A 13,638-nucleotide genomic window follows, 5' to 3' on the forward strand; every position below is an offset into this window, starting at 1 on the left:
TCTCTCTGACAGCACAAAGATGCAGACACTACCCCCTTTCCAGACATCTCTTCAAAGCTGTGGACTCTAACACTGCCTTCTAAGAGAAGCTCGTGTAATATCAGAAGTTTTGTGATACCAAAAAGCCAACAAATCCCATCTCTTTCAGTGAGAGACACTGGTTAACTAGATAATGACCCCATTAGGCACTGAAACATTCCATCTCCTCACAAGTCCATAGTGGAAACAAACCTCACCTTGGCCTCACTGCTTTGTAGCAGAAGTCCATGGTAAGCAGTTCTCTTCAAGGAAAATGATAAGCACAAAACAGTACCTAAAGGGTTTTTTTGGTAAAGTATTAAAAAATACTTCCTTAGTCTGATGCAACTGATCCATTCAAAAAGGAGTCATTTGACCTAGGTACCAGAAGGTCGTGTGATTTTAATAGCCAGGTGCATGAAAGATGAGCATTGGCAAGACACCACTAGGAAATTCTTTGGAACTTGTGCTTGCACACCACTTTGGAATTCAGTCAGGAAGATAGTTTAAAGTTGTCTGCTGCCTCTGCCTCTTTCTATTCTGTACAACATTAAGGGATGACTGGTACAAGTCTCAACTATAGGGTGAAGACTTTCTAAGGGAACTGGAGAATTCCTCTGTAGGTGGCAGCATGTATCAATTCTACACAAAAATCTGATCACTGAAAATTACAATTTTCATCTGATGATAGCACTGCAAAGACAAATATTCCTGACAGAAGCCTGCACCTCCTGGAAGTCAGAATGACACACAGGAATCTAACAAGCCACTTGATCAACCTCATCCTGTTGTTTTTCAGGCCTTCTACTCAGTTGGAAAGAAAATCCCTTGATTTGCTGCTGATCATTTTTCTGTATCAGTAGTAACATGGCCAGAAAAGCAATGATAAACAGGTCTGAACATGCAAAATGATTCAAACAAGTCTGCTCAGCCTCCTCACTGAATCCTGAGGGACTCCTGGCTGACATGGTGCAACTGCACACAAGACACCAAGCAGCCAACACGTACAAGGCTGCCTCAAGCCAGGAATCCCATCCCCCACCACACAGCAGCAAACAGATGGAGCACTGGTACCTCCTCTCCATTTATCAGGGCTTTAACTACAGTTTGTTTGGGTTCTTTTCTTAAAGGCTTGTGGGGGTTAAAAACCACAACAAACCAAGTAATACTCACCTCTGAAAACACTTTGCAGGCTGGTTCTGCTACAAAAAGTATTCCTGACACTAATCTCCACTATTCTATGCAGAAAGAAATTCATTTTTAGCTTTAAAAAGTGGTTTTCTTCCAAGACTTGGTTTCTCACCTTCGTCACCTTCAGCTCTCCAGTCTTTCCAAAATGCTTGTAAATAAGCAGGTCCATACTGGTGATGCCATCCCAGCAGTCAGCGTCCAGCTCATGGTTATGTCACGTATGGTAACATGATCATAAATCAGGCTGGGTCATAACCCCTCAGGTTGTTGGAAAAGGTGCTTTTCAGGACAGAGAAAAAGCTCCTGGCTGACTTAAATGAGGCAATGTAAGTATGACATGGAAGGAAATGTCAGGGACCCAGGCCCTGTTTATAATGCAGGCTATGTAAATATACCAGATATGTACTAGATCTAGTGCATTTCCACCACTTTCCCCTCATAACTCACATCCCCTTCATGGCAACAAAGGAATGGTGCAGTGCAGCCTGGACAGCAGTAAGTAGTTATGAATACTGTAACTGCGGGTAGACAATGCCCACAAGATAAAAAGTCACTTGTTTACAGAGCACAGTCAGTCTTTACAAGCAGCAGAAACATTATTCAGTAATGGCAGCTCCTGACAGCACACATGGTTCATCTGCATGGTGCCCTCAGGAAAAGCACTCACTAGTTCTCGGCTCAAATAAAAACCCTTGCCTGGAACAGCCCTAAGCTGCACTTCTAGCTTCCACAGAGTAATGCTGCTTTGGGAGAGCTGCTGCCACCACCCTGCCCCAAGTGCATACCCTTAAAACAGAAACAGAAGTAGAAATGAGTTCAAAAGCCACATTTGAATTATTCTGGGGGTAATGGGATAGTGAGAGGGAGGCAGTTTAAAAAAAACAACCACCCAAAAGACCCTGCCTTCACCATAATCATGTCAATTGCACTTAAATTCAGGCACAGAAAAACAAAATATTTTAAACAAACTGTAGCTGAGAGCCATTTGGTCTATGGCTTAAAAGGGCTTAAAAGCAAAGTAGGATTTAAAAGCAAGTCATAGAACACTCATGGTGAGCAAATGCTAAGAACTTGCCCTTTTATTTTTTGCACCTTAGTTTAAAAAAAAAAAAAGTCAGTGGTAACAGACTGTGAGAACTCTCATCGTTTTTGGCACATTCTCTTCCCAGTTACATCCTGAAAATTCATTTTTATATCCTGCCCATCTCTTAACATCTAGGTAAGAAAACTACAATTTTCCCACCTCTTATAGAAAACTAATTTAAATTTATGCCATGTTGTTACAGCTGACAACTTTGACCAAGAGGTGGTGAAGAATTTCATGGGTACTTCAGTGCTTTACTCCATTTCCACTGACTGGGATTTGCAAGGCTGTTGAGAGCACTCCAGCACTGTGTAGCAATAGCCAAGCTGGTGCTAAATAAGGTGGGAAAATAAAAGCTGTATTCTCCAAAATACCAGTTCCAGGCTTGATAAAAACCAAACCCAAGCAAAAAATTTAAGAACTTTAGTTTCAACAACTCTCCAAAAGGCTAATTCTGAATGGGCTCTCCAAAATAAAAATCCCAAATAAATAGTAAGGACTGTAAACAAAACTAGACAGAAGCAGGCTTTTCAGCTAATTCCAGCCATACCTGGTGCCAGGCATGTCATTTCATTACAGGACAGCTCCAACTCACCTTGTTCATGGGCTGTAAAGACACTGAAGTCCAAAGGCAAATACTGTTATGTTAACTCGGATTCCTGGAAAGTGCCTCCAAAAGAAAATTTTCACAGGCAAGAAAGATGGTAATAGGTGAACATGTCCAGAAGGGGAGACACTTCATGTGTTGCTGGGAAGGTCCTGGAGAACATTTACTCCAAGTGAAAAAACACATGGGTTAACTGAAAGTCAAAGGAAATTTGAGTTGCCTGCCAACCTCTGTTACAGGTTTTCTGCTGAGATGTCTTTTCAGAATTTCTAAAGCCTATACTTTTTTCCCACTCCTGGAATAGTGGCCAAACTAACAAGACTGCAGTGGGTAATAATTGTTCTGTTTTAACAAGAGATTAATGCTTCTGGGGCCATCAGGGCTCATCCCATCTCCTATAAAAGAAAAATACCTCAATAACCCCACAGACATGTGGCAAAAAACCCATCATCACCTCCTTCCTCACTTTCTTCTGTCCTTGCTCAGATACATTTCACGGAACATGGTTCAGGAACAAGAAATTAACAGACACAGTGGTCTGAAAACCTGTCTGCTCAGGGTCTAAGTGTATTTTTCTAATCAATATAACAGATGAGGCTCTGACATTTCCCTATTCAATCCAAATCCTTAATGCTATAAGCCACTTCTGCTCCTGATACTCTAACATTCAGCTCTTTTACCCATTTCCCTTCTGCTTCTTTCCTTCTAAAACATGCTCCCTTCTCTTCCACAGATTTTCTCCTATAGCATTAGAAAGGAAAAGATTAGACTTTATTAGACAACTCATTTTTCTCTAAGCTCCTTTCACAGTTCTGAACATGCAAGAAGCAGAGCACAGAAAGTGTTCCAGGAACCCAAACTTTCCACACATCATCAGGCTGTGTTCTCCAGGCAAATCCAGAAGTCTTGCCCAGTAACAGGCAGCTCATAATCAACACAGACTTGACTTTAAAAACCACAGAATTTAACCCATTATTACGACCATCTGCATTTCTAGTTAACATGTAACTAGACACCTTATGGTGGAATACAAGGAGCTATAAGGAGATCTTTAAATAGTTACTGTTGCACAATCAGAAGTAGAGGAACCTCAGTCATACTCTCTGGCCTGTACAGTACACAGAGTCGAACCAAAAGAGCCTGTCCATCTGTTTTGCCCTGTGCCTATCAGTTACTTTATTTTTTAAGAGTATCACTGAAAATACCAAACAGGCACATATTTCTAACTTGCAGAAACTAAAACGCATTGGCTAAACCCAAGTAAGAAGCAAATTCATTACTACTGAGAAACTGGATTCTTAACGTCCATGAGTCATCTAACTTCCCCTTTTAAAAGCCCTGAAATTTATGTCCTTATACACTTAAGCTATCTAAACCTAATTTTCTGCAATGCTGTCCCTACTGGATATCTTTCATAGTCCACCAAATACCTCTCTAAGTACATGGGAGAAGCTGCTGTTCTGCACAATACTTGGAAAATACAAGGCTCTGCATTATCACACAGTATCAAGACTAGAAAAGGAACCCAGTGACTGACAGAACGGTAGGCAGAACATCCCAGGCTTACCACCAACTCTCCCAACTCCCATCAAACACGTACCTCAGCCTCTGCAGAGGCATGTCATTCTCAGAGCAGTACCAGGCAAGAAACCTTCAGGCCCCAGCTTGTGCTGGATTGCTGCTCCCCAAAGCACAACAGCCACCTACCAGGGCTCACAGGAGCTCCCACTGACACACAGCTGGCCAGCTCCTTCAGACTGCCAACATCATAGCAGAGAGAAGAAAGAGTCAGTCTAAGAAAACGAGTGTTTAATCAGGAAACGAGAAGAGACAAGGGATAAGAAACTGATTACAGGAGAGTAATATCCCAGCCAAAAGAAACAGGATTGTACAACTTGTAACAACCAGGATCAAAACATTCTATGAACCAGCAGTGCTCAGTGAGGGACACTCCTGAGAAAGAGCCCAAGCACTTCTGGCAGTCTCCAGGTAGCTCAGTGCAGTCAAGGACTGACTGCCCAAGCTCCAGCCTCTGCCCTCAGCTGCTGCTGAAAGCTGCAGCGGTGGCCCTGGCCCTGGTATTCCAGTCTCAGCTTCTCTCACCAGGAGTTGCTGAAAGGGATGGAGGGAGCACTCACTGTGCACAGCAGTTCCAGCCACTCCCAACAGGAGATGGTGTGTGGAGTGAGAGAAGCCCATACAAAAAAAAAAAAGTTTACATATTTATAAATGCCAAAAATAAATATTTAAGACAGAATCCCCAACCCCTCTAACACGTGCGCAATCACACTGCAAACTGCTCGCAGGACAGCCTCCCGGGGCTCAGGGAAAAAAGCGGTGACTACACCACAGGGCAGCCAGCTCAACTTCCTTCTCATTTCCTGATGCTTCTGGAGCCTGCAGCCCACTGAGAAGGAGGAGGAAGAGCGAGCAAAGCAGAGCGCCAACACGCAACAGTGCTGGAGAGGAATGTAATGGTATAAATACATCAGATCAGTGGTTTCCAACAAGTTAAAACTAAAATAAAAAAGACACCAGAAGGAAGGATGGTGTAAATGGAACTACAACTATGTTGGGCAAAGGGTTGTGTGTCCGTGGCGCTCCACCCGATGTCATGGTGAGAAGGTGGTCATTTCCAGAGAGACCCTTTGCCACAGCTCCTTTGTCTGCTTGCTGCGCTTTAGGTTCTGGAGAATATCATTAAACTGCATCATGCCCATGGGAGTCAGGCAGAAGGCGCTTCTGGCGCTGCGGATGGCATTCACAAAGTCATCGTAGTCAGCTGGAGTGAGATGGATCAGCCGATGATGGATGTACTGGATGGAAACAGGGAAAAAGCCTTAAGGCATTTGCTCACCACCCTCCTGCTGGTGAAACTCAGAAGAGGACTGAGCTCCCAGGGCAATAGGTCACATGATGCTGTTACCCACCAGCAGTCCCAAGACTCGTGGCTCGGACAGAGAAGAGTATCTCAAAAGCAGGAGTGCTGTATCCTACACCCCAGCACAGCCAAGGGCAGTGCTCCCTCAGAGCACCAAAATGGCAGCACATAACAAGTACCCTCTCTGTCATGAGCACTGCATTGGGCTGTAGTCCAGCACTAGAGGGCCGGGTAACAGCCTACCCCACCAGAATCCAACCCTCACAACCTTTCATTCTGCAGGTTACACCCAGCCTGGTCACTGCAGATCTCCTTTGCTAAGGGGCATAGGCAAAGTAAAGTTTACACTAAGTAGCTACAAAATATCTCTAGGCTTAACACTGTCACTTCTATCAGCTTCTCAAATAAGGCCCCAAACTGGCAGGTTCAGCTTTTGAGGCCAAATGAAGAAGCTGCTGTGTCTCAAAAATACCACCTGGGGTGATAGGAGAGCTAATCCAATCTGGACACTATGGCTACAGAATCACCCCTTAGGTCATTTATTCAGGAGAAGCAGTATATGTGAAGTGTCCCGATTGCACTGTTTTAAGGAACAGGCAGCTTTGGTATTCCAGCTGGCTCATTGAAACATACTTGTCCTGGTTTCAATAAAGCCTGGGACATGGTAGCCGACCAAGGAAAACAGGCTACTACTAACAAGGCAAGAAAAAAAGATGGGCTAGGGACAGGGGTGGACAGGGGGCTTGAAAATATAGCCAAGAAAAAGTTCAGGAGTTAAAAGGTACAGGTAGCATTTGAAGTGAGGAAGACACAAAACCACTCCAGCCTCTGGAAGAGCACGGGAGGCAGAAGGCAGAAGCAGTACTGTAAGTTCCTTTGCATGCAGCCTCCACACAGGCAGGTGATACCTGTTACAGTCCCTGCTGAGGGAGGGGATGCATCAGGAAATGGACCACTTCAGCTCCCAGTGCCCAAGGCCCCTTCCCTCAGTACATGCAGACACAGGCAGCACCTGCAAGGCATGCAAATGGCCTGGCAGCTCTGACAGGCAGGAAGATAAGGCACACTTTACCTGCATATAGGCCTGCTGGCACCTCTGCACCAGCTGGTGGAAGGCTGGGGTGCGCAGGTGGTTGTGCACATGGGCAGGGTTGAGCCTCTGTAGAGCTTCCATGATGATCTCCTGGAGCACAAAAGGGCTCAGCACCCCCTTGGCTGCACCAACGCAAAACTGATGCACGTAGTTTACACCTGCACAGGAAGAAGCCAGAACAACAGCGTTAAGATAACAGACACACAAGAAATCACACTTCACAGCAAGAACCTGGATCTGGAGCACCTTCTTCTCAATGTAATGCATCCTGCAGAAGGCTTGGGCAAGACAGTCTAGCAAATTCATGGGGACAGAGAACATTCTGCTATATCCATCAGGTCTGAGGAGAAACCAGGTACCACCTCAGTCACTGGTGTTCCCAAATTCACCTTTCTTTAAAGGGGATGTGAAAGAAAACTAACGTGGCATGGTAACTAGAGAGACAAGGATAACAGTGTACCTTCTCTATTGTTTCCTGACTGCCCATCAAGGAGGCACCTAGATACCTCAGCACTCAGGCTTTAAGGAGGCTGTAGACATAAGTCAAGCTTCCCCACACCACTTCCTATAGTGGAGCTCTAACAGCAGGAGCAGCAGAAGTTGTGCCACTGAACAGGCTGTTTGTAAAGGTTTTTTTAGTTCTTACTGCTTATGGAAGAATTTAAAAAATGATCTGACAAAAAAGATCCAAGAGCAAAATGGAAGTAAAAACAAACAGCTCCCCAAAACGTAGGTGGTTTGAGCACCTATTGCTATAAAAGGTCTTCACAGAAGGTATAAATATACATAAGAAAGAGGAATACCTACAATACAGTGGAAATAGAAAAGAAAGAATTGATATTATAGAACGGAAGAGATACAAGCTCTGAACCCTGTCCAATTTCATGTACTTCATCCAGTGCCTCAAAATTCAACAGCATGCCTACAGAACCCAAAAATGGGACAAATGAGTGGATGAAAGAGCAGTAGGGATCTTCTGAAACACTCTCAGGAATGGGATCGATAGCAGGCTCGCCCAATCTTTGAAATTTCACTCTTTCAAGAGCTTTTTCCCACCATGGCCCAAATCCCAGCAAGTGGATTTCTGTTAAGTACTGCTCTGAGCCTTACCTAACTTTGCAGCTAACCCAAGGAGCCATTTTACATCCTCAGTGTAGGGCGGGCTGCGGGAGAAGTTGTTGGGATGGTCGTTGTGAGCTCTTCGGCCAAGCATCTCCAGAGCCAGCATCCCTGTGAGAAAGGGGCAGCCACAGTCAAGCAGCACTCCTGCCCAGTAAGGCTTAGCCTAGCATTTCACTCACTGCAACACAACCTGACTGGCCTGCCCTTCACCAATAGAAAATTCCACAGCTGCAAAGAGTCCAGAAAGAAACAAAAGGCCAGTCTTGGAGCCTACCAGCACAGGAACCATCTGCAAGAACATCTGGATCTGCTGCTCCAGACTGGGAAACCTCCTCAGCCATCACCCTCACAGATCTGCAAAGAGACACTCAAGCACCCAGGCAGCGTCAAGCAGAGAGCCCCAAAGGCTGCACTACAAGAGGTGTCCTGAAAGCAAAGCTTTTTGATCTAAATTTTGCAACAGAGAAGCTACCCCAAACCAACCTACTCTGCTCTGCTGCAAAGACAACAGGCCAACACTGAGCTGCAGTATTGCCAATCTGCAAACATTTCACTTATGCCATTACAGTTCTTCAGAGAAATCCACCCATTTAAAGAATACTCGAATACCAACGTGTGCCATTTCTTGATCTTCCAGACCATCTTCCCTGCCTGTGCCTCTCTCTTACTCAGGCTATTAAACACCCTTCATGGCTTGCCATGTACCACTGTGATATTTTAAATGACATCTGCACCCCTTTCTAGCTAACAAGTACTTTCTACTCCAGCTTTCAACAAAAAAAGTCAAGCTTTCCTTCCATTTTCTTGCTGTTTCTCTTCCTTCACTTATTTTAGAGGCTTCCTTCTCCTACACCAAGTATCCACTGGATTGGACCACAAGTATGTACAAGTAACTTACTACTTACTACTACAGTAGCTTACTGCAATCTAAGCTTAATCACAAACCCTATGACTGACACCCTTGTGCCAATGGCAATTGAGGCAGAGACTCTTATTTTCTCATAACCAGTATGACTGGGAAAGGAATGCTAATTACACACCCACTCTTCACTAAATAGAAGTTCCCTCTGCATCTGTCTCCAACAAATTAACTGGAGAGGCACAGGGCACTTCCCTTTGTGCCTCTGAAGACTAAGCTGGTATTAAACTAGAGGTGTGCCTGCCCCATCCATGAGCAGCAGGAGCCAAATACCATTTTATCATTTAGTCACAATTTGCACAGTCGCATCCTTGGAGCCCTATGCAGACTCCTTTATGTGCATCTGCTGAAAGGCAAGACTCTTCCCAGCTCTAACCCACTTAGCTTTCTTTTCTGCTCTGACGGTCCTGAAAAGCAATTGTTCAATCTTGCAATGCTTTGCCTTCATTTTTAGGCTCCACATATGATCATCAACTTGCTTTTCCCATGTCCCTCAGGTGCATTCACCCCCAAGAGGTGCAGTACAAAACTGCCAAAGATAGCGAAAACCTGCAGCCTTGCCCTGAATCCCTCTCAAGGGGGCTACAGAAACCCACTTGGCCATCCTTACCAACTCGGTATGCAGAGTGGAGGTAGTGCAGACCCTGGGGGCTCACAGGCTGACTGTGCTGCTCATCCTCGGCAGGAAAACCCCCTGTAACAAGGGAGTTGGGCTGTGAGGACAGAGTTGTCAAGGAAGCACCCTGAATCGCTGGGAACGTTGATCCTGCATGGACACTGCCTACTGAAGAGAGCAAAACAGCAGCATTAGGACCCAGCACCAGTCTAAAAGAAGGTTTACTTGGGACATCATCTCCTTCACCTGACTGCCCCCTGCCAATGTAGGGTTATATTCCCCTAAACAGAACAATACAGCAAACAAAACCCACAGGCTTAGAACTGAAATACAATGGGCCAGGAATAGCTCTATTTTGTTTGCAAGCTGGGCCTGACGGGGTCAGTTACATGTGTCCATCTCTTCTGCAGTATCTTGTGAACATGCACAAAATCCATGGTTTACATGTATGTGTTGATTCAAAGGCCTTTCCTATTATTAAATAAAATGTTTGGTTCTGATTTCTTGTCCAAGGAAACAGTCATGTGTATGTCTACACCTGATGAGAAACTGCTAGGAAAATTACTGAGCAGGAACAGTATTAAGTCACTCAAAGATCAAGTCCAACAATGCAAGGTTCTTCCACTTCAGCTGTACAACAGCTGTCACTCTGTTCAGGAAGACTGTTACCGGAGGCTGACCTCCAATCCATCCTTGGAAAGAACAGTCACTGCACACACTGGCAGCATGTAAAAACAGCAAGGAGACTTGAGAAGTTGTCACCTTCAGACACTTAACTAGTATGAGCAAAATCAAGGGAAATGACAGGTTTCAAGTGCAAATCCATTGCACTGTACCACCTAAACTTGTACCAATAGCAGTTAACAGAGTCACTAAGCTGCACTCTGACAACAGACCCAAATTTATCTGTCCCTCTCAAGAAAAGTACAAAGAGTAAAAACCAAGGTTTGCTTGAGAACTTCAGAACAGAAATGCCATTAGGTGTGTGCACATTGTTACCCTTGTTTCATGGCTTCTCTGTGGTGCTACTACACCAGCTTGAGCAATGCTCTAAGTTCCTTTTCTTTTTCCTTCCATGTTTGCTACTGAATAGTTGAATACCTGAGAACAATGTGTCTCCAAGGAAAGATCTGTTTGACCTCCTCAGCCAAGGAGACAGAGTGCCAAACAACCCACAAAGTGGGGCAAAATTCATACTACGTTTCAAGTCTGGCCAAGGAGAATGACCCATAAGAATGAGCTAAATTACTGCCAGAACTCAGGCATCACCACATAATTACGTACTTCAGGAACAGTGAAACAGTACTGCAAGAACTGAAAACAAGTTTATGGAAGCCATAAACAATGGCAACTGGAAAGGGTGGGGTTGTTTTCTCTTTTCAGTATTTTGAGTGTTCTAGGATGAATTCACACTTCTGAAAGACTCATAACTCTTTGGAGGAGTACAGAAATGGTTTCTCACAATGAAAAGTCACAGCATCAGACTACAACTAGGGCTGGCAGCTGTCAGATCCTAAAGCCTTCAGGACTGTTCTATTTGCTTTTGTGGTGGCTTTTTAGCATCAAAATACAGGATAAAAAATAACTGAAAACATTCTCCTGATACTCTGAATATGACGGAGGCCAACACAACTCTCAAGTATTTTTGCACATACCAGTCTTCCAGCACCTGCTGAGTTGCAAAACACTGTAAAAACAGGCAAGTATTACAGCCTCTCCAATGAGGAGTTAACAGAGATTGGGGTCAAGCATGACCCACTGGTGCAAAACTCCATGGCAATGACAGCATGTCCCCCAATTCAGTCAACATCTGTTGTCCCAGTGCCAGACACTACTTGATGGGTTTTCACCATCACTCGAGCCCCAGCACAACACATGAGCAACCATTCCAAATGCCATTGACATGACTCTGACAAGACATCCGTCGTCTCTGTGCATGTTCCACAGTTTGGGCACTGGCTGCCTCCAATCCTTTCAGGCAGGGAAAGACATTTAGTAATGCTTCTGTAGCAGAAGTCTGCCTGCTTCCTGCACTCTGTTCATCTGACCAAAAGGAATCACATGATTCTGCTCAAGATCGTCTATGCTCACCTTGCCCCAAGGAGAGCGGGAATAAAGTTTTTACAGGTTAGAAGTCAGATGGGCCAGGAGGGCTCCAAACATGTTTTAGTCTTGAGGCCTAAATAATCTCAGACTGGAAATTTAGCTAAACAGAAATTTATCTCTGCTAGCTGTATCAGGCCCCTTGGAAATCCCAGTACCCCTGAGCATGCACACCTTTAGAACGGCATGCATTTAGCCAGAACTTTTCAGTGCAAGAACCCTCATTCCACCTGTAATCAATAAGGAACAGGCCCTCACTGGGGAACAGCTAAGAGACACAGTAAAGAAACCTCTGCTACGCAGCCCAGAGCTGTAACTTACGCGCTACATTGGAAGACAGCGACAGTCCCGTCTCACTGGGATAGGGATGCACCGCAATCTGCGTCATGGAGGGGACGGGCACGCCAGGAAAGGACACTGCTGTAGCTGCCAGTGACGGTGTGGTTACTGAGTAAGGGTACTGCGCCCCTATGAATGCTGGATGGACACCCTAAAACAGAAGGTACATTACAATGTCAAGTAATGTCTATTTTGCCTGACCATTTAGAAGTACTTCACAACATCGTGTCCCCACACAAGCCCCAGAGGTTCAAAGGCCCAGTCTGACAGGAAAACAAAGCAAAGGAACAACCTTGCACCGCAAGAGCATTACATCTGCTTGTTCTTCCTCCTTTTAAAAATCTAGTCAGTTTGCAGAAAACCACTCCAAGACCATCACAAATAGGCAAAGGTTAAAATAACCTTTATTTGGTTTTCCCACCATAGTCTCTATTTAGCCTGCAAGCTCTCAAGACAACAAGCTTTCTGTTCAGTGCCTTCTGAGAAACTTCAGAGCAAGAGAAATTAAAAACTACTGATGTATTATATTTTTATATTCTCTTGAGACTTTAAATGCAGCCATAGAAGGCTCCTTATTGTGCAAATGCTGAGCTGGAGGGCCAAAGTAAGTGTCATCAATTGGCAAGTGAGAGCAGAAGTTGGATCTCAAGTCATGACAGGTCTGAGGCCCATGCTCTCCCCAATCCAACATACTCCCCCAGAAGCAGACACACAAGGTCACAGTGCACAGCCAAAACTCACCTGTGGATACGCCGAGCCAGGGACCGGGAAGACAGCTGGGCGTGGCATGTGCTGGATAGTGTGTCCAATATACTGGGGATTACAGGGGATGTGAGTCTGAAGGGTGGTGTAAGGGTGGAGACCCTGGGTGTGTGTATGTGCCATTGCTGGCCCTGCCACTGTGTGCTGCTGGTACATGGTTGACCCCACAGAGATCACTGGCATGACGGTTGCTGCAGCAGTTACTGCAGCTGCCACTGTCACCGTGGTCGGCTCTGAGGTCACCCGGCTGTCTGCCAAGCCACGCGCTGCTTCAGACGCAGCCCGTGCGCCACCGGCGCTGCAGCCAGTGGCACCTTCTCTCTGGGCTGGGGTCCCACCAACAGTCTGTTCATAAAGCCAGTACCACTGATGAGCTACTTCAAAGAGGACTTCTGGGTACACACCACCTCCTTTGGCTGCCTCTTCTACGGCCATGCAGGCCTTTTCCAGCATCAGGTTGTCCTGGGAGCAGTGAAACAAAAGAAGTCAAGAATGTAAAACAAGAAACACAAGAAGGAAAAACTACAAGAGGGGAAAAGTATAAGGCACTCTAAAACAACTAACACTATGGGGACCAGCCAGATGCTATGCAGCAGAATAACCAGTGTTACTCATGAAACATAAGAAATCCAGAGAACCAGGATTAAGGCTGTGCAGTAGCAAAGGAGCCAACCCCACAGGTAACAGCAGCACATCCTTGATGCTAGAAATTGATGCCTTTTCCTGGTCTTAAAATCAAGAGTCAAACACTCTTAGAAGGGAAAAAGGGGTTTTACCTTGGTATTTATTTTAAGGATCCTTAGGTGCACTACATCCAGGTTGAATGCACTGAAATGCACACTGCAATGCACCCCCAAAAGATCTGGTATAACATTACAGGTCTTACTAATTAGCATATCTATC

General features: G+C 45.1%; 1 protein-coding gene across 4 annotated transcripts in view; it reads right to left on the minus strand.

The window, feature by feature from the left end:
• Window positions 1-4,688: 4,688 nt before the first annotated feature.
• ZSWIM8 (zinc finger SWIM-type containing 8) overlaps window positions 4,689-13,638 on the minus strand; it is a 58,770-nt gene continuing 49,820 nt past the window's right edge. For 3 of the 4 annotated variants that reach the window (XM_008643706.2, XM_017725883.1, XM_017725885.1), the window contains 6 exons: window positions 12,715-13,197; window positions 11,956-12,124; window positions 9,526-9,699; window positions 7,985-8,104; window positions 6,854-7,032; window positions 4,689-5,716 (listed from right to left, as the gene is read on the minus strand). In XM_008643706.2, the coding sequence (XP_008641928.1) occupies window positions 5,513-5,716; window positions 6,854-7,032; window positions 7,985-8,104; window positions 9,526-9,699; window positions 11,956-12,124; window positions 12,715-13,197 (1,329 nt within the window). In that variant the 3' untranslated portion in view covers window positions 4,689-5,512. The remainder of the gene's footprint in view (window positions 5,717-6,853; window positions 7,033-7,984; window positions 8,105-9,525; window positions 9,700-11,955; window positions 12,125-12,714; window positions 13,198-13,638) is intronic. The other variant, XM_017725884.1, reaches the window with a different exon arrangement.

Source organism: Corvus brachyrhynchos, unplaced genomic scaffold (genome assembly GCF_000691975.1).
Source record: "Corvus brachyrhynchos isolate BGI_N302 unplaced genomic scaffold, ASM69197v1 scaffold61, whole genome shotgun sequence".
NCBI classification, from domain to species: Eukaryota; Metazoa; Chordata; class Aves; order Passeriformes; family Corvidae; genus Corvus; species Corvus brachyrhynchos.